General features: G+C 43.8%; 1 protein-coding gene across 7 annotated transcripts in view; it reads right to left on the bottom strand.

Moving 5' to 3' along the window:
• Window positions 1-1803: 1803 nt before the first annotated feature.
• UBE2H (ubiquitin-conjugating enzyme E2H) overlaps window positions 1804-21367 on the bottom strand; it is a 119423-nt gene continuing 99859 nt past the window's right edge. For 6 of the 7 annotated variants that reach the window (XM_011995871.1, XM_011995874.1, XM_011995876.1 and 3 more), the window contains 2 exons: window positions 10311-10439; window positions 1804-6135 (listed from right to left, as the gene is read on the bottom strand). In XM_011995871.1, the coding sequence (XP_011851261.1) occupies window positions 6011-6135; window positions 10311-10439 (254 nt within the window). In that variant the 3' untranslated portion in view covers window positions 1804-6010. The remainder of the gene's footprint in view (window positions 6136-10310; window positions 10440-21367) is intronic. The other variant, XM_011995873.1, reaches the window with a different exon arrangement.

The following is a 21367-nucleotide window of genomic DNA, read 5'->3' as shown; positions in this document are numbered from 1 at the left end:
AGTACACCCTGAGGCCCAAGGCAGCAGGCTTGGGCCCAAGTTGCACTGTCCGGGGCTCAGCGGGGGGTGAGTCCCTGAGATGCCACTTACAAATAGGGCTGCTTCAGCCTGCCAGGAGGCTACAAGGCCTCTGCAACTCCAGGGATTGTGGGAGTCAAAAAAATCCTTTGTCTTGGTTCTGGGTGGGGAGCGGGACACCCCCAGATCCAGTGTCACAGGCACTCATTCCCTGGGGGACAGAGCAGCCTTCAGAGCCAGCAAGAAAGTTTTGAGGCTCAGAGCCCACCAGCTTTCTTTTCCAGGACAATGTGCCTCAGAAACCCCGGTCCCCTTCCCAGGAAAGGAACAATTGACTCAGGCAGGTAGTGACAAGCCACCTGCCACTTGGGAAGCAGCTAGACTGAGGCCGAGGGTGAGTGGTGCTGGGTGAGATTCCCAGGGTTGGCGGAGGGGGGCGGTTGGGAGACCCAAGTGCCAGCGACTGCACTGAGACTTCTCCTTGGTGGGGGGGGGGCGGGTTAAAAGCAGCTGCCTTATATGAGATCAATGGAATGACTGTTCACATGGCCTATGTACCTCTTAAGTCCCGTTTAGGATGGAAACTGCTCTACACCCCCAAAGCTCTTTGGCCTAAAAACTCTAAACCTGTGTTCAAACTTTGGTGTTTCGTGGTTAATATCTAGCATCCTCTCTGTTACTCTATCTTGTGACGGGGCACTGTTTTGCGGCCTGGGTGGAGTTGAGTCACAGGGTGGCAGAGTCAGAACCTATTAGTCTAGGGATGTTGCTTTACAGCTCAGTACCCAAGGTCCATGAAAGCCCAGTAAGGGGCCTGAAGTTGCACAGCTGGCTAATGGAAGGGCTGGGACTTGAACTCATGGCTCTGTGGTTCAGTCCTTTGGCTAAAGGGTCCGTGAGTGCCACCCACAAAGAGGGTCTTAAACGTTTTGCTTCTGGGCTCTGGAGGCATCCAGGGTAGCTAGGGGGTTCCCTGCCAGTGGGGAGGGAGCAGGCACTGGTACACCATTCCTCAGCAGTCCCACCTCATTCAATCTGGCAGGTAGGTATGAAGCCGGGCCAACTGAGGAGAATGCATCAGGATGTAGGGAAGGAGAAAAAGGAGTTTAGGGGAACGAAAAAGGAGAAAACAGTGGAAAAGAGATGGAATGAGAACACACGAACAAAGCAAAACTATTTCCTTTGTCTTAAGGTCCTGCTAACAAAACCGTCTCCATTAGATTGAGCAGTATCGCCATCTGGTGGTAACCGAGAGCAAACGCTTTAGAAAGCAATCGAAATGCTGGTCTAATCCAGCAATAAGCGTTTTCCCATGCAAAACCCACGGTTCCTCATCTCCCAGGAGGCGTAGCACTTGGCAGAGGACCACCTGTTTAGGCAGATCAGCCCCGGCAGGAAGCTGCACTGTCCGTGAACTCCAGGCCTCGGAGTATCCTCACTGGGTGTGAGTTGACAGGGCTTATAAGGTTTAGGCATAGGGGTAGATACGGACCTTCGGGCTTTACAAGGCTCTAGTGGAGGAGCCTCACAGCCCCGTTCATAGCCAGCAGTCTTGCATCTGAATTCCAGGTTCAAGGACAGGCCTCTGGGCAGAGCCTCTAGGTTATCACTGCCTAAGGGTGCCACTCCCTTCCCAAACTAATTTAGTCACCTGCATTCCAAGAGCTGCTCAGCCAGAAGAAGCCAGCGTCTGCTGCTCAAAGGAGCCAGAACAGAGAGGGTATTTTAGAAAACCAGCTGACAGTAATCATGAGGGCTATTATCTTATTGATCAAGGTCCAGCCATTTGCCAAGGTATATACACGTTTATTTAAAAAAGTTTACAGTTTTCATTATACACAACTATTAAGAGGTTATAGTCAGAGAAGGCATGTGTCCTGTTGACAGACATGCCTACTAGATCATCACAATGCAAGAAGAAAGGTGGAAGGGAGGAGACAGGGCAAGGAAAAATAAGCGATAAAAAGCTTCAGATTTCAGTTACGGGCTGGCAGTCCCTTTTATCTTTTCAAGTATCACACAATATGTACCAAATACAATCCATAAATAATGGCCATTTCTTCCCAAGCCCACAGCCAAGATGAGTGTTTGGCTAAGTTCAGAGCCCTGGCCCTTCCTCAGATGAGTGGAAAACCTGCGCACCAGAGAGCCGATTCCCCCTTCTCAAAGGGCTTCCTCCCACTCATCCCATCCCTAACAGAATCGCCGAGGTGTTAAGGGGCCAGAGAAAGCACAAACATGGATTCGGAAGTCCAAAGAAATGCAGTTCGTTGCGCCCAATCAGAGATATTTGATTTCATTCAACAAGGCTAGGAGCCCAGGTGGGAAGTCGATAAAAAATCTTGCTAACTTTTGTAAGTGGCTTTTACTTTTCTAAGTCACTGAAACAAGGAAGGGCCATATGCCATTTAAAATCAAACACTAGTTCCCAGAGACTTGGTGTCTAGAAACGACCCATTGAGGCTAGCGGAGGATCTGTCTTTCATGATTCTCAGCCATCCCAACGGGAGGCCTAATATAAAGCACGTGCCAGGCCAATGCCAACTAGGACTTCTGGGGGCCTTTGGAGGGAAAAATGCCTTTGAGAGGAGACATTCCTCAGGAGCTTAGATCAGCCAGCTGGCAGTCAGAACAGCTTTTGAAGAGGATGAGAAATGTTAGGTACTGGAGAGATGATATGGCAACTCCTGATAATGACCTCACTAGTATAAAATGCTGGTTGAAACTGCACAGTAACCTCAAGGAGGGTGATGAGATTGAAGACAAAGCCAAATGCCAGTGTCCAGGATGGCCACCACTGACCCTGTGCCCATAAGCCCCCGGTGCTGGGGCTTCCAGAGGGAGCCTAAGGGCGGTGGATTCAATGTTGCCAGGTTGCAACCATCTTGCTTGTTGGTGTTTGGCAAGAGCTTGAGCTCAGTTATGCGAACAGGGGCGAAGAATGGCTTGTGCTGGTAAAACATGAGGATCCAAAAACTATGGGCACTAAAGCACTAAAAAGGGGAGGGAAACCGCCAGAAGTGGCTCTGACCTGCTGCCGCTGCCACCACCTCTAAAGCCAAGAATGTACAGCCTCTGCCCAGGGATCTGGATGCTCTTCTGAGTGTTGGAAGGGCAGCCTGGAAAGGCATCTGGTGGTGAAACACCCCTGCTCCAGACTTACGCTACCATCTATTGTAGGGGGCCCAGAGTCCTCAGATTCACTGCCAGGCCTTCTTCCAGATCTTTCTGTACCTGTATGTTTTGGGTTCCTACTCACACCTCTTCCAGGCGCAGGGAAGGGACAAAAAGCATAAGAAGAGACTCTGTTCAACCCAGCAAAAGTCAGTTTCCCAGCGGAGAGGCAAAGCCCCACCCAGAATGTAAACATGCATGGGACCAAGGTTAGTGCCCGGACAGGACAGACTTGCACAGAGCAAGAGGGCATAGTGGGATCTATGCGGCAATTACAGGAGCTTCCAGCGCCAAGAGAGGAGCCTTATCCCACCTTCATCATACAGACTTAGATGGACACTCTCTCGCTCACACTCTCTTCGCACGTGTGCACACATATACACACACACACACTCTGCAGCCACACTCAAATCTGCTTAACTCCTACAACCTCCCCCAGTAGGTCATTTGACAATTCTGCACCTTCCGCTCTCTGGTGCTGGGGCTCTGGTCAGAGGCGAGCCAATGTCTTATCATTAGAGAGATGTGGGATTAGGTAAGGGGCAGAGCCATGACACTGCTCACACACCTTCCCAAAACTGGGGTCTACTCGGTTTTTTGACAAGATCAAAAGCAATTCTTAACTGGTCATTATTTTTTTTTAAGGTAATTAGAACACTATTGTTTATACAATATTGAAAAAATACAATTTTTTATTGTTTGAACTCAAATCACCACCCAGCACTTTAAGCCTACCCTAAATAGCACCTACAATAAATGTCATAGCACAAGCAAACTGCAAAGTCAGCAGGTAAGCAAGTTAGACAGTGCCAGCAGAGACCCTCCCTCCCCCAAAGCAATGAGAAGACAGCGTGCTAGGTAAGAGTGAAGTACACCATTACATGTTAAATAGTTAATACTACCCTTCCAGCAAGCCACAGATGCTAGATGGATAACTCAGTACGGTTAACTAACCACAGCCCTACATCACTGCACTTTTTTTTTTTTTTTTTTAAAGAAAACCTTTTGCTTCATGCCCGTAATTAACATAAATGTAAAGTAAATTCTTTGTCTTTTTATTTAGGAAAATAATCATGCTAAAAGCAAGTTGTACTTTATATAGATTTTCAAAGAAAAGATTGATTGTGCTTTTTGAATAAAAAAAGAGAGGGTATCTTCCAACCTCACTGACTTAAACCTTGTGGAATACAGCACTTCTAAACTAAAAACACACGTCAAAAAGAAAAATTAAATAATCCCAGTGGGATGCTCAAAAATCGTCTTTAGAAGGTTTTAGGATTGGCTAATTCTGCTATTATCTTATTGGCTGCGGCAAAAAAATACAGAGCTGCTGTCTAAAATTTCTCCAAACTCCCCTCCAAGTTCAGCAGGCAACACTGAGATTTGAAAGAAACTCTGCAGCAACCTGGACATATGGTTAGCTGAGTCGACATTTGATTAGCAGGCATTTTAAACTGATTTCCTCTTAACATACACAGGAGAGAAAACATTTTCTTCCTGCAAGGCATGTTCTACAACATCGTATTTCTGAATCCCTTCTTCCTATTCGGTCACTCTCTGAAAAAAGTTGGTTTGTTTTTCCCATGTAGAATCACTCTGGGTACAAAAACCTTTATTTGTTCCAATTATTATTCGTTTTAAATTTGGAACCTGTGTTGGGTCTAAAATACCCATTTCCCACTCCCACAAGCAGATGATGACCAGGCTGCTGCCAAGAGCAGCAGAAAAAGGGAAAACCAAACCAAAACACCCAAGTACCCAGGGCTTTGCATTACCACATGGGTCTTCTTCTCAAGTCTAATGGTCCATGAGCGGCTTGTCCAAGGAGGCAGCCGCCTCTTGGTAGGTGAAGATGAAATCTGCAACCTTTCTAAGCACAACACACACACACACACCAAAAAAAAATAACCCCCCGAAAACACAACCCTCTTATTTAAAGCTCGTAAGTTCAGGGTAGCGGTCTCAAACTGCCAAACACTAGGACGAGGATGTGACTCTGCATGTGTTTTGGATGAGAGGAAGCATCGTCCCAGTCACTTTTCTCCTCCTGTGCTGTCCTTTCAAAAACAGGTCTGGATTACAAGTTCTACCCCAAGAAAAAGAACCGGTTCAGAAAATACTTCTCCAAGTTTCTCCAACAGAACACTGTGGCTGCAGGGCCTGGTAGTGTGAAGGGCAGGAACTGATATATAAAAATGTACTTAAAATCAGAGTCAAAAAAATGGTTTTACGTTTTAATACTCTAATTAGCTCCCTGTTTCATATACTGTAACTCCACAGAAGACATAGGGCCACCTAGGATTCACAGGAAGGAGCGGCTCTGATTCTTATGTGGCTGGCTCTAATGCCCCCACAGCAGGCCTCTTCCTCCCCAAGTTTTTCCTTTCCATTTTGAAAAAGCACTATTTTATCTTCACATCCAAGAGCTGGTTGGTTTGGTTTGTTTCTTTGGAACCATCAATACAAGAAGCGATTTTTTCCTGTTCTTTTTACTCATGTCTACCTATCAGAGCGGCTATTTCCTTTGACAGTTCAGTAGCACACAGGCTGACTTGGCCACATGGACTCATGAATGCATGCATTCGGACCGCATATTGCTACCAAATGGAATGTGGGAATATGCTATGCACCTCAGGTTGAGAAATGACCAAGAAATCAAGATCTAAAGGGTGATATATAATATATATATATCAATGCTATTATTCATAAAAACCTTGTTTAGTAATAAAAAAAATTGCTTTGTTTAAATATGAATATTATAGTCTGCTTCTCATGGTTAGGAAATAATAGTCTTTCTGAAAAGCAGGTGCTTTTTCTACTACAACTCCATATCCTGGGCCTCATCTTCGGAAAAGTCAGACATAGAGCTCTCCGATGAGCTGTCCCCGGTGCCCTCTTCCTGTTCTTTCAGTGCCTCCTCCGTGGCATATTTCTGGATGTACTCTGCACCGGGTGGGAGAAAGACAACAAGGGCAGTGAGTGGGTAGGCATGTGCTTGGCGACCCCAAAAAGCTGGCAAGGCTGGGGAGGTTCAAACTTACCTTGAACACCGGGGGGACAAAGATGACAGTAATCATGGTCACTACAGCTAAGGGGAATCCCACAAGGAGACTTCCTTGGGACAGGGTTTCTGCATTTTGCCCCCTGAGGGAAGGGATATTGGGAAGAGCAACACAGCAGGCTCAGCTTGCAGGGGAATACGTGCGCTGCAGCACCCCAATAACTCTTCAGGGACAGGGGAAATGGGAGCCCCATGCTTTCTTTTTACTTTCACCTCCCAGATAGTACAGACAGGACTAGTCATGATTCCATAGTAATTTTATAAGGAAATCCCCCATCATTTTTAGATCTGCAGTTACATCATTACAGTCAGCCCAGGTCTATTATTTTAGGAATCGATTTTAGTCTAAACAGATCCTGCCTGTCAGGTTTTTGAAACAGCTGGCAAAACCATCGCTCAATCTGCTCAGGACTAAGCTGCTATATGGAGACACCACTTGGCTCTGGGTGGCTTTTCCATGTATAATTTACCTGAAGGTAGATTTCCACTGCTACAGCCTTGGTGGAACCCTAGGCTGAATAAGACTGCTGAAACTGCTTTTAAGAATTGCTGAATAAACAAACTTGTTCCTAAAAACTCTGTTTTCAAGTGAATAGCCTACACACAATAGGAAAAGACAAGACAGAAACCTATTCAAAATGCAAGCCACACAAAAACACACCCTTGTGGCTTTGTTTTTCCTCCTATAGAGTTGCAGGGACTCACTGCAATAGGAAGATAAGCGGAATGGCCAAATGGGCCTACCGGATTTGAATAACTAGCACAGGGCCTAACTAAGAATGTTTTTATATTTTAAAGATTGTCTTAAAAAAATAAACAGAACGTGTGATAAAGGCCACATCTGGCCAATGTGGTCCTTTACAGAAAAGGTTTGCAGACTTGAGACTTAGAGCCCTTCAAATTCATTATAACAAAACTTTATGCTAATGATTTTGATGAGATTAAAGTCGCCCATGATTAGGTAGGAATTTACCTTAATTTACATTTTTGAGTGAAATAAATGTTTATTCAAACTTTAACAATTTTATTTTTAACCTCTAATGGGTTGGCTATTTTGCATCTTCCTTTGTAGAAGCTACATACTGACATTGTTTTTTTGACACTAGAATTTGATACTATCAGCCCTCTTTAATATATTCAAGGAAACAAATGTGTATTAAGTACTTAGGACAAGGCCTTTGGGATAGGGAAAGGAAAAGCGAGGTCACCAATGAGGAGGAGGAAACAGAGGAAGATAAAAGGAAGGAGCTGCTAAGTGTCACCAGAGGGAAGCAGTTACAGAAGAAAAACGGCTGAGGCAGTCCCAGCCACACTGACCTCCAAGTCCTGGCAGCTACGACATAGCAGAGGTCACTCCAGGGAAAGGCTTTGCTTTGCTGAAAGTAAGTGGCTGGGATGCTTAAACACAACCTTAAGAGAGAACTATGGCCAGGTGCAGCGGCTCAAGCCTGTAAACCCAGCACTTTGGGAGGGTGGGTATATCACCTGAGGTTAGGAGTTCGAGACCAGCCTGGCCAACACGGTAAAGCCCCATCTCTACAAAAATACAAAAAACTAGCCGGACGTAGTGGCACACGCCTGTAATCCCAGCTACTCGGGAGGCTGAAGAAGGAGAATCACTTGAACCCGGGATGCAGAGGCTACAGTGGGCTGAGATCGCACCATTGCACTCCAGCCTAGGCAACAGGGCAAGACTCCATCTCGAAAAAAAAAAGAGAGAGGGAGAGCTATATTTAAGACCTTTTCTCAAAAAAAAAAAAAAAAAAAAAAAAAAAAAGGAGTAAAGGCAAAGAGGTAGATTCCACTCAGTATCAGAGAGCCCTGAATGGCAGGCAAAGATGTCACCCAGCAAAGGGTTCTGAGCAGGGAAGTGACAGCTTTAGACAGCTCCAATGGTGCCCAGTGCTATGGGCTATCCAATATTTAAACACGTTTTCAGACATGCACTACAAGACACTGCCAACTAAATATGAACGCTGACTGTGTTAGGTGTGTTGAGTTGGTGGTGACTGCCACACAAATGGAAATGTCCAGCAGCAGCTTGGGAGAGAGGCCAGGCCTAGACACACACATTGAGAAATCATCTCCCTGGAGGGGACTGACTGAAGCTGTGAGAGGTGAAGCAGGTCCCCAGGGGTGAGAGGAAGAGACGGAGCCCAGGGACCAAGTCCTAAGTGAATGACCACATTTAGGAAACGGAATGAGAATTTTCCAGAAAGGTTAGGGTAAAATATAACACTTGCAGAGAGGTCCAGCAAAATGGAACCTGAGAAGAGTCCAAAGGATTGGGAAGAAATGAGGGCACAGATTAAGCAGAGGAGGGGAAAAAAATTAGAGGAGTTTACGGTGAGGATGCAAGTTTGAAAATGAAAGGGAATAAACAGCATGACTCCTAAGGGAGCCCACAGGAGCAGATCACCGCTTCTGAAACAGGGAGACCTCTGGCAGGTGCAGGAGGAAGACTGCGTTGGGAGGGGCGGGGGGTTGGGGAAACAAGATCACAGGTTGGTGGTGAGAGTGAGTTTGAGAAATGAGGAAGGGTGTCTCTTATTTCCCACAGGAACAAAGAAAAGATGTAGGCGGGAGGGGAGAAGACATCAAGGTACAGTAGGAACTGGGGGTGAGCTCAGGTCTGATGGCCATGATTTTCTCAGATTTCTAAGAAAGACAAAATGATAGCCAACATGAACATTTCCTAAGGCCGGGGGTCCGTACCCTGGAGTGAGCCATTCTAAGATAAATGCAGGCTCGGTTCTTTTTGTAAATGGGACTATAGCAGATATGTACTGAAACAGGGCTACTGCTAAATTGTTGGGACGGAATGCATATGTGAACTAGAGAAATACACTCTGCTCCAAGATATCTGTGGTTTGCAGACATTGCTAAGTGATTCCTATTTCAAAATTTTAATATAGTCTCATAATAGCACTTTATCTGGCTGAAACTGCCTTTTTCTTCAAATACATGTTTGCTCAGCTATATATTTTGCTACATAAATTAGATATTAATTTGCAAAGCACTTGAGATCTACTTAATTACAGTAAATTTATTTCTGCTTTATCTCAACAAAAGCTCCAAACAATACCCTATAGAGACCTTGGAAGAAGAATTAGAAAACAAACAGAAGAAAAACTATTGTTTCATGAATAGTCCCTGTTTGCCTCATACCTGCACATTTCAGAGTGAAGACCTGCACATTCAAGCTCTGGTAAATTACTTCTACTGCCACCTCTTGCAAATGTACCTCAGATAGGCCACACATTTTGAGGAAGCCAACATTCTGGACTGCTATGCAGACGGGCCCATCATGTGAAAAATGGGCTAGATACTAATACCTGCCATTGGTTAAAAACAGCAGGTATATTACACACTTTGAATTCCTTTGCTTCTTGGTGGAGCTTCATGTATCTAGACTTTTCACTATGAAAAGTAACAGAGGCAAAATGGACAATCCAATGAATTCAGGTGGAGTTTTAGATTTTTTTTTTTTTCTTTTTTAAAGACAGAATCTTGCTGTCACCCAGGCTGGAGTACAATGGTACAGTCTAGGCTCACTGCAACCTCTGCTTTCCGGTTCAAGCAATTCTCCTGCCTCAGCCTCCCGAGTAGCTGGGACTACAGGCGCGTGCCGCCACACCCAGCTAATTTTCGTACTTTTAGTAGAGATGGGGTTTCACCACGTTGGCCAGGCTAGTCTCGGCCTCCTGACCTCGTGATCCGCCCGCCTCAGCCTCCCAAAGTGCTGGGATTACAGGCGTGAGCCACCATGGCCAGCTATATGTTCTTTCGCAAACTTATCTTCATTTAAATCAAACTCACATCCCATCAGCATGTAAACTGTTTCAAGAATGGGAAAATAGGATTCTAAATCCTAAAGGATGAGCAAACTGGTGCTACTACCACCCAAGGTTGGTGAGTGCTACTTCAGCCCACAGCTGTCTCTTTTTAGGCCCGAGAAAAAGTATTAGGAACTAAGTAATTTAAGAAGGACTTTTAACGACTGAAGCCCAACAGATTTAAGTTCTTTTGTCTCTAGGTAAACTACGCACCCTCTTACCTTTAATTTTCTGCTTGTATTCTTCTGGTCGGTGGAGGTACATGGCTGCAGCGTCACCATTGAGAGGATCTATGGGGTTAGGATAGGCCAACAACTGGGGCAGGAAGGACTCAAATATATTGGTAAGATCTGAAAAACCAGACAGAAACATGTCATGCACAGGAAATACAAGTTCACCTAAAATTCACCTGCATTCAGTAGTCAAGCTGCTTACCTTCTTAGATATTTAACAACATGGGGATGATTCTCCATACAAGTGTGCTCTAGTACATGTGACCTGTATTACACATTCATTTCAATACCAATTAAAATTTTTAATTTTAATTTGAAGAACGAGATAAGATATACCTGATACTCACTTTGAAAGACAATTTTCCCAATTCTATTTCACTCTATTTCTATGGCTATTTCACATAGCCATTTTCTACAGCTTACAAAACCCCCCCCGTGAAAGGTATTCAAATGCTGGGTCTTAAAATAATTGAAGATAGTTTTTTTTGTTTGGTTTGGTTTTGTTTTTTCGCTCTGTTGCCCAGGCTAGAATGCAGTGGTGCAATCCCGGCTCACTACAACCTCTGCCTCCAGGTTCAAGCGATTCTCCTGCCTCAGCCTTCCAAGTAGCTGGCACTACAGGCACCTGCCACCACGCCTGGCTAATTTTTGTATTTTTAGTAGAGATGGGGTTTCACCATGTTGGCCAGGATGGTCTCGAACTCCTGACTTCAAGTGATCTGCCAGCCTCGGCCTTCCAAAGTGCTGGGATTACAGGTGTGAGCCACTGTGCTCAGCCTTGAACACAATTTTATAGGACTTGACATTTAATTTAATTCTTGCAACTTCTAATGGAGGTAAATACAACCAATTTTTCAACTATTCTGGGTAATGAGGATAGGAATTATATGGACCACATAAAACCACAAATATTCATAAGACAGATAAGCACCAATCTACTACATTTATTTATTTAAAAAAGATTTTTTTGAGAGAGGATCTCACTCTGTTGCCCAAGTTGGAATGCACAGGTGTGATCATACCTCACTGCAACTTCAAACCCCTGGGCTCAAGCCAACCTCCCAGCCTCAGTCTTCCAAGGAAATTGGACTACAGGCATGTGCCACTATGCCCAGCTAAATTTTTTTTTTTTTTCTTAATAGAGACAGGGTCTCCCTATGCTGCCCAGGTTGCTCTTGAACTCCTGGACTCAAGTGATCCTTCCATCTTAGCCTCCCCAAGTGCTGGGATTACAGACGTGACATTTATTAACTCCTTTCTTGCCAGGCATACACAGATGATATCTACACACAGTTAGCAAACAACAAACACCTGCAATTACCCAGCCTTTTAGAAAAGCAGGCCCTGAGAACCTGGATATAACACAACCCACATGCCCCACAGCTCAGAGATGCTGTAACTTCCACTCTCTGCTCCTCAGTGAACTGTGGCACCCCTGAGAAATAGAAGGACATGAGAACGCTTCCATGACTCTGCCCCACTCCAGCGACTTTGTCATGTTTTATATCAAACATTCCTGTTTCTGCAGACAATGCTGAAGTATACTAAGTAGCATACAAAACTACTCGTTAATTTAGTCAACTCTTTCAACACATTTTTCTTTTAACAATGGGCGCTCCTCTGCAGTATTACAGATGAATGCTTCGCCAAGCCACACTGCTTGAGATCTGTGGTTCTCAGGCAGGGGTGATTTTGCTCCCCATGGAATTTGGCAATGTCTAGAGACATTTTTGGTTGTCATATCTAAGGGGTGCTACTGGCATCTGGTGGGTGAAGGCCAGGGAAGCTGCTAAACACCTACAACGCACAGGACAGTCCCACAACAAACGATTACCTAGACCAAAATGTCATCAGTTCTGAGGTTGAGAAACCGTGATCTAGATAAAAGGGGTAGGCAAACCTTTTTGTAAAGGGTCAAATACTTTTAGGCTTTGCAGGCCACATATGGTCTCTGTCGTATCTATTCAAAACTCAGCTCTGCCACTGTTAACACAAAAGCAGCCAGAGTATAGGTCAACAAATCAATGTGGCTGTATTCCTATAAAACTACACATACAAAAACAAGTACCCAAGGTCTGCCCAACTTTGCTCTAGAAAATCTTACCTAAGAGGTGGCTCTTACCACTGTAAGGTTAAGAAGCTGAGCAGTTAGAGAATAATCTAGAGCTGTGTTACTCAACCAAACTTTCTGCAGTGATAAAAACGTTTTATATGTGCCCCATCTAAATCAATAGTCACTAGCCACAAGTGGCTACTGAGCACTCAAAATATGGCCAGTGTGAATAAGGAAATTAATTTTCAGTTTATTTAATTCTAATTAAATTTAAATAACCACAAATGGCTAGTAGATCCTGTATTGGACAGTGCAGGTCTAGAGAATGATGGGCTAGAGGGCCCCATGACAGCTACCACGTCCTGTTCTCACACACCAGGTATTCACATAGAGCAGCTCTGCCTTATAATAAAAGCCACAGACTTGGGGTGATTTCATCAGGGTTTATTTCACCTTCATAAGGCTGACTTCAGAACAGTCCTGAAGAGCCACTTTATAGTAAGGTTCTCATGTACCACGAAAGAAATGCTGACACTCTTAATCAAAAAAGCAAAACAAAAATCACCTTCCTAGATAACCCCCAACTATCTGCAGTAAAATTTTCACCGATGTTTCATTTATATATTTTTAAAAAAGGGAAACAATTATTATGGTACAAAACCATTGAAAACTACTTGTTGAAACAATGTACTTGTTTCAACTACATTGAAAACAAGTAGTTTTCAATGGAAAAAAATGCTTATACTTGAATGCTGGGTAGAGAAAGGCCATAAAATGGTATGTTTTCTAGAACTACAACTATGTACAGTGTGTATGCATAAGACGAACATTTTAAAAAGCTACGTCAAGGCAATAGGTGTGTAACTTCTACTTTTCACATTTCAAATGACATTTCTTTTGCCTTTAAAAATCATTTTTGGCTCACGTCTGCAATCCCAGAACTTTGGGAGGCCAAGGTGGGTGGATCACATAAGGCCAGGAATTCGAGACCAGGCTGGCCAACATGGTGAAACCCCGTACCTACTAAAAAACACAAAAATTAGCTGGGCATGATGGCGCGCACCTGTAGTCCCAGCTACTTGGGAGGCTGAGGCAGAAGAACTGCTTGAACCTGGGGAGGTGGAGGTTGCAGTGAGCTGAGATTGCACCACAGTACTCCAGCCTGGGTGAATGAGTGAAACTCTGTCTCAAATAAATAAATAAAATAAAAATAACATTTTCCTGTAAATATGTCCTTTCTATTTTGGTGTATGTTTGAAATATCCAATAAAACATGAAAAGTCTGAAAATGTTTTTATTTTCTTATCTTTATCCTTGGGTGGGTGAGTTATTAAGGCAGTGGTAGAAAATGCCAAAAGGTAAGCAAATTAAGTTTTATAGGCCAGACACAGTGGCTCACAACTGTAACCCCAACACTTTGGGAGGCTGAGATGGGTTGGATCACCTAAGGTCAGGAGTTTGAGACCAGCCTGGTCAACATGGTGAAATCTCGTTTCTACTAAAAATACAAAAATTAGCTGGGTGTGGTGGCGGGTGCCTGTAATCCCAGCTACTTGGGAGGCTGAGGCAGGAGAATTTCTTGAACCCAGTGAGCCGAGATATGCGCCATTGCACTCCAGCCTGGGCAACAAGAGCAAAACTCCATCTCAAAAAAACAAAAACAAAAACAAAAAATAGCAGTTTTACAATTTAATGTGATCCCAGAACAGGGAAGAGTCAAACAATAGTTACATTAACAGTAATTTTTTTTTTTTGAGACGGAGTCTTGCTGTCACCCAGGCTGGAGTACAGTGGTGAGATCTCCACTCATTGGAAGCTCCGCCTCCTGGGTTCACGCCATTCTCCTGCCTCTATCTCCCCAGCAGCTAGGACTACAGGCGCACGCTGCCACATCCAGCTAATTTTTTTTGTATTTTTAGTAGACATGGGGTTTCACCGTGTTAGCCAGGATGGTCTCGATCTCCTGACCTTGTGATCTGCCCACCTCGGCCTCTCAAAGTGTTGGAATTACAGGCGTGAGCCACTGCGCCTGGCCCATTAACAGTAATGGCAGGTTAATGCTTACATAGTGCTTACTACAAGCAAGGCACTCTTCCAATGAGGTAGGTACCATTTTACAGATGGAGAAACTGAGGCACGCAGAGCTTACGTATGGATCTGGAACTCAAACCTGAGCTCATCCATTATGCTGCCTCTGCTAATGGATAAAACACACACTGCCCCAACTTTCACGAAGGCACAAGCTCCCCGTGTCTCTAGGTGAAAAATCGCACACCATCGTTGGCAGGGAAGCTAAATCCATGGATCAGAGATGATCACATCCTCCCCAAAGAATCTCTCACAAGTGCAAAGAAGGATGCTAAGCAAAGGACGTTCAGGTGTTTCTGTGGCTATTCACAGAGGCCACGTGCTTGTTTCCACACCACTCCACCGCAGGAGGCAACCCGCAGACACCCGCACACCGTGAACGGAAGGCTCCTCCTGCCATATTATTATTACAGGTGCTGCTCAAAAGGATTAGCAGCTGGATGCTATTACGTAACAACAAAAACCTTTTAAAACAAAGCATAGGTTTTATGTTCTGAAGTAATGTTCAGAAGTGCTTCAGGGCTAGAGAAATATTACAGATAACATGTTATAAAACTAGGAGCTTCACGTGTCCCAGAAAGAGATTTTATACCCTTTCCTACTACTTTTAAGTTTCCTCAAGCTACCAATAAAAGGCTTTGCCTATGAATTTGTTCCAAACAAATAAAAGAACCCTTAATTATTGGTTCTTCCTTCTTGTATCTACTGTCTTCCTGCGTTAAAACACTTTTGATCCATTTTACAGATGTGCTGAGTCACACCTGTAAAACAGAAGAGCAGAAAAGGAAACACGTGAGGCCTAGTTTTGGGTGAAGATGACAACTTCAGGAGGCCAGGATGTGATGGCTCTGGCCATCTTAAAGCAATGAGGCTTTCCTGCTAGTGGCTAACACAGTGATTACTCCTGAGGGTGTTTCTGAAAGGAGCATCTCTCAAATGTGCAGATAGTCTTCTTTCAAGATAAATACACTGGCAGAGAAGACTAAAACTATAAATCAATAATAAAATAAAGACTCATCTGTAGAAAAATAAAGAACATTTTTTCTCTAGATTTTTGTTAATGCTAAAACGATAAAAATGTGTTGATAATAGTGATAATAAAAATGTGTCAGTTCAAAGATCTTTATCTAAAAACATTAACCTTCAACTTCCTTTAAAAAGGAAGAGAGCCCGATACAGTTGACCTAAACCTGTAGAGTACAGTCAGCTGACGCCATTTTCGGCTATCTTAACTTTTAAAGCAAGTCCCAAGATCCCTGAGTAAACGGTTTATGATGAGCAAACAGCCCTTACTTTTGCCTTAAACTCAATTAGAACCAAAATGTGGTTCATTAGCACTGACTCTTCAGTCTGATCTTATATTAATGTTAAAATTATAACACTCAAATCTCAGTTTAGGCATATAGTTTATATTCATATTTAATATTTAAAAACAGGTTTGGCACAGTGGCTCAAGCCTGTAATCCTAGCACTTTGGGAGGCTGAGGCAGGTGGACTGCCTGAGGTCAGGAGTTTGAGACCAGCCTGGCCAACATGGCGAAACCCTGTCTCTACTAAAAACACAAAAAATTAGCCAAATGTGGTGGTGGGCACCTGTAATCCCAGCTACTGGGAGGCTGAGGCAGGAGAATCACTTGAACCTGGGAGGCAGAGGTTGTAGTGAGCTGAGATTACATCACTGCACTCCAGCCTGGGCAATGGAATGAGACTCCCAAATCATAACAACTTATTGTCAAAAGCAGCATCACTTAGTCTAGAGCAGTGGTTCTGGGCTAAGTCTAGGTCCTGCTTGTCTATCACAATTACCTGTGGAGTTTTTCCAAAAATTTGCTTAGCATCCTAAGGTTGTAGCTTCACACCTACCCCAGGACTTCTGGTTTAGGATTGGATGGGATCTGTACGTGTGTGATACAGACACCTGTGTGCAAATGCACAGTCAGGAAACACTACCTGGCCCATGATCCCCTATCCCCAAATAGATGGGAATGAAAGGGCCATTTGCTTGTAGGTTCTTTTGTGCAAGAAAATGTTCGCATCTAACAGCTCGACTCTGGTTTAGTGACCTTCCCTAACCCTTCCCTCTTTTCTGCACACTGCTGTTACCACTGTTATCTCTAGGCAGAGGTGTGCCAAACCACAGGCAGTCAAAAGCAGATCTGTTCTGGAGGGGGACTAAAGGGCCACTTTGGAGGAGAATGGGTGTTAGGGGATGGTTAGAATCACCACCTAACATGCTGTGGACATCCGGCAGAGCAAATTCCATTAGGCTGAACTGTCTCCAGCAAACAGAAAGCTGGCTCCTCAGTGGTGAACAACAGATGAAAAATCTAAAAGACCACAAGTCTAATTTCAGGCTTTCCACTGACTTGTTCTTAGACTTTGGGCAGGTCTCTTCCTTTCTACATCTCAACTTCTTCACTGCAAAAGGAGAAGTATAACACTGCTATTCCTTACAGGGAAGTAACACACATTACTAAAAGTGACTACAAGATACACTTCAAATTGCACCAGAGAAGTGAACTATTAATACAAATATGACATCCTCAAAGGGTAGACATTTCAGCTACCTGTATCCCTTAAAGGATATGTATTAATTAAAAAGAGTTACACTGAAAAAAACGTACCAACTCTTAAAAGTAAAATCGCCCTACTCCAGGTGACTCACAATGAGATGGTGCAGGGCTTGAAGGAGAAAACACAAGAGGGGATGAATCACACATCTCATGTTTTATTCTTGGCTATTTATGAACCAGTGACCACAAGTTATTTCTTTTTCCTCTATTTCCTTTGAAATAAATGGAAAATTTCAAGCTGGGCATGGTGGTTCATGTCTGTAATCCTAGCACTTTGGGAGGCTAAGGCAGGAAGACTGCCTGAGCCCAGGAGTTCAAGAATAGCCTGGGCAACATAGGGCGATCCGGTTTCTACAAAAAATAAAATAAAATAAATAATAACAATAATTGGGCATGGTGGCATGTGCCTGTGGTTCCAACTACTCAGGAGAGGAGGTGCTCAGTAGTTGCTGAGGGGAGAGGATTGCTCAAGTCAGGGGCGGGTGGGTGGGCCGAGCCTGCAGTATGTTGTGATGCCACTGCATACCAGCCTAGGTGACAAAGCAAGACCCTCTCTCTACGCCCAATCCCCCCCAAAAATTGTAACATACACTGCTTTCTTCAGGTTAAAATCCTGTGGACACCCAAACCTTGACATGTTCTGCCTCACTGGGAAGCACAATTAGCACACAGGCAGTCATTTTGGAGACTTTTACCTAAATATTCTTCATCTGTTTTTCGGACTTAATACTGAAAAATAAATGCTGTAACTCAAAAACCACCAAGTGGTGCCAAGTGCCAAGAACCACCAAAGCCATTTTTCTGTTCTCAAATTGACCTACCCCATCCCCTTTCTACTTCTACCATCTGTCCCCCAGAAGCCCAACATCCTGTTTGTTAAAAACACATAATAAAAAACTTATCTGGAAAGACATCAGCATCCTGCACAGCAGCTCAAATTCTGTGGCATTTGCATTTTAAGAATTAGCCTTGTACACTCTTACCCCAGGAAGCCCATCATCCTATAATTTTTTTTTTTTTGAGACGGAATCTTGCTCTATTGCCCCAGGCTGGAGTGTAGTGGCTCAATCTAAGTTCACTGGAACCTCTGCCTTTTGGGTTCAAGCAATTTTCCTGCCTCAGCCTCCCGAGTAGCTGGGATTACAGGTGCATGCCACCACGCCCGGCTAACTTTTTGTATTTTTAGTAAAGACAGGGTTTTGCCATGTTGGCTAGGCTGGTCTCGAACTCCTGATCTCAGGGTGATCCGTCCGCCTCAGACTCCCAAAGTGCTAGGATTACGGGCGTGAGTCACTGTGCCAGGCAATCCTACAATTTTAAAGAAGTAAGTCTACTGGGTGTGGTGGCTTGCAGCTGTAATCCCAGTTACTCAGGAGGCTAAGGAGGGAGGATCACTAGAGCTCAGGAGTTTGAAGTTACAGTGAGCTATGATCACAACCACTGCACTCCAGCCTGGATGACACAGTAAGACCCAGTCTCTCTCTCTTTTTTTTTTCGTAGAGACAAGTTCTATGTTGCCCAAGCTAGTCCCAGACTCTGAGGCTCAAGTGATCCTCTTAGCCTTGGCCTCCCAGTGCTGGGATTACAGGCATGAGCTACTATGCCCAGTTGAGGCCCAGTCTCTTTAAATAAAGACAGAAAGAAAAATAAGAAGTCTATGTTGGTAACTACCAAATCCATAAAACTGGTCCTTCATAAGTCGTATAGTCTTATCAAACTTTACATGTCTAAGATTATTTTCCTGAAAACCCATTCCCTTCACCTAATGAAGGGAGTAGGTTGACTCTAACGCCCTTGCTCTCAGGCTCCAAGCCTCTGGAAGGAATCTGGCTAGATGTTCTTCATTTCTTCCATGTATTCAGTTTCCCAGAAATGTCTCTAGTTTTTCTTCTATTTCCCCTGGCATGTAACTATGTCAAGCCCAATATATCATTCCAGCCCTGGATCAGGGCAGTCAGCTACTAAATGGCCTTCAAGGCTCTGTACTCTCGCCTTTGTAATCAGAGAAAGTTTCCTTAAAACAATCATGTAGGTAATTTCCCACAAACAATAAGTTCCTCTTGCCCTCGATCAAAATTCTGCATCCTGGAGAGCTGCTTGAACCCGGGAGGTGGAGGCTGTGGTGAGCCGAGATCACGCTGCTACACCCCAGCCTGGGTGACACAGCGAGACTCTGTCTCAAACAAAAACAAAAACAAAACACAAACAACAACAAAAAAACAAAAAACATATCACTATACACCCCATGAATATGTACAATGATTATCTGTCAATCAAAATTCTGCACCCTCCAGAAGCACGCTATCCAAACTTCCTTCACCATCCCTCCCTTCTCTGGGGGAGGACTCCTGGCTTTCCAAGCTGAAAATCACAGGGATAGTCACTACTGTCTAAGGTATTTATCTGTTCTGTAATTCTTTAAGGAACAGGGATGAAAGGAAAGGAAGAAAAATCCTCTTCACACCTAGAGGAAAAGATGGACAAAAATCATAAGTTGATTGTTGTCCAGAACTGATGATTCTCTCTCTGTGACTTACACAGATCTCCTTCCCTGCACTTTTGGTCATTACAGTTGAAACTCCTGGGAATTTTGACCATGTTATTCGCATCCTTGACTACTAGAGAAAAGCAGCTGTTGACCTTTCAAAATCCCATCGGTTGACTTTAGGAACTGTATTGAATTCGTCATGAACTGCCACGTAAGTCATGAATTTTACAATATGTGCTCAAAATAAAGCCAACCATAAAATTTCACCTTGTTCATTCAACAATTATTTTTGGTGGTGGTGGTGGGTATCTACTATATGTACAAAAACTAGGTAGTTTTTTTGTTGTTGTTGTTAAGGCCTGAAATAGGGCAAATAAATTAAGATCTCCAGATTTCTTTAGGTACTTAATAATTTGGGGTTAACAGATTTTCCTCAACGGTGTATTGGACACCATAACTAATAGATCTTTATCTTCCACTCCTTTACCAGCTCCTACAAAGCAGCAATGTTAATAATGGTTGAATTTTAAAATTTTATCCTGCTTACAGTCTGTAAACATTAAAAGACAGTGAAATTCTACAAGAAAGGAAGAGTAGTCAAAAACCTGTAAAGAGTCCTACGCTGCACACAACCAAGCAGTTATTCTCAAGGAAAACTTCAATAACACCAATCAGATAGGCAAGCAGACTTCAAAGAAACAGTTTTGAGATTAAAAGTAATATTCTCTAAAATAACTAATTTGAGCCGGGCGCAGCGGTTCACACCTGTAATCCCAGCACTCTGGAAGGCTGAAGCGGGTGGATCACTTGAAGTCAGAAGCTCAAGACCAACCTGGTCAACATGGTGAAATCCTGTCTCTACTAAACATACAAAAATTAGTCGGGCTTGGTGGTGGGCGCCTGTATCATCCCAGATACTTGGGAGGTTGAGGCAGGAAAATTGCTTGAACCCAGGAGGCAGAGGTTGCAGTGAGCTGAGACTGCATCACTGTACTCCAGCCTGAGCGACAGAGGAAGACTCCATCTCAAATAAAACAAAATAAAATATAATGAAATAATAAAATAATTAATTTGAACTCAACCTCAGTGACAAAAAGCCCATTTCTCCAGCTGCTTTGAGGACACACAGGCGGCGAGCTGAAGCAACCCACCAGACTTCCTGCAGTGCTGTGGCTCAGGCCCAGCTGGCCACAGGGCTCACCATGCTGCACTTAGTTTACTGAAGGCTAACTAGCTGCAAATAAGATAATACAACCCGCTGCCAAATCCTAAAACGTATATTAAAGAATTCATACAATTACTTAACTGAGAGGGTCTCATGTATGGATAAAATATATAAAAAGTCTAAGCTCAGCAGATTCACATATCTTCTCGTATTAGTCCATGGGGATCTTTTAAAGATAAAGTCTTAATGAAGAGGGCCATGCAGGCAACAAAACAAAATAAAACAAAATAAAAAACAGACGAAAACACCTCCCTTACCCGAAAAGAAGTGGGATGCTTTAAAAAACACACCAAACACCTCCCTCCTACCTCTCAAAAATGGTGGCTGGGTGCAGTGGCCCATGACTGTAATCCTAGCACTCTGGGAGGCCAAGGTGGGCAGATCACTTGAGCCCAGGGGTTCAAGACCAGCCTGGACAACATAGTGACACCCCCATCTGTAGTATAAATGAAAAATTAGCTTGGTGTGGTGGTGCATGCCTGTAGTCTCTGCTATTTGAGAGGCTGAGACAGGAGGATCACTTGAGCCCAGGAGGTTGAGGCTGCAGTGAGCCACACTGCACTCCAGCCTGGGTGACAGGGCAAGACCTTGTCTCAAAAAAAAAAAAAAAAAAAAAAA

This window comes from Mandrillus leucophaeus, unplaced genomic scaffold (genome assembly GCF_000951045.1).
Source record: "Mandrillus leucophaeus isolate KB7577 unplaced genomic scaffold, Mleu.le_1.0 Scaffold5, whole genome shotgun sequence".
Taxonomy (NCBI): domain Eukaryota; kingdom Metazoa; phylum Chordata; class Mammalia; order Primates; family Cercopithecidae; genus Mandrillus; species Mandrillus leucophaeus.
This window is presented reverse-complemented; position numbering and strand designations above follow the sequence as displayed.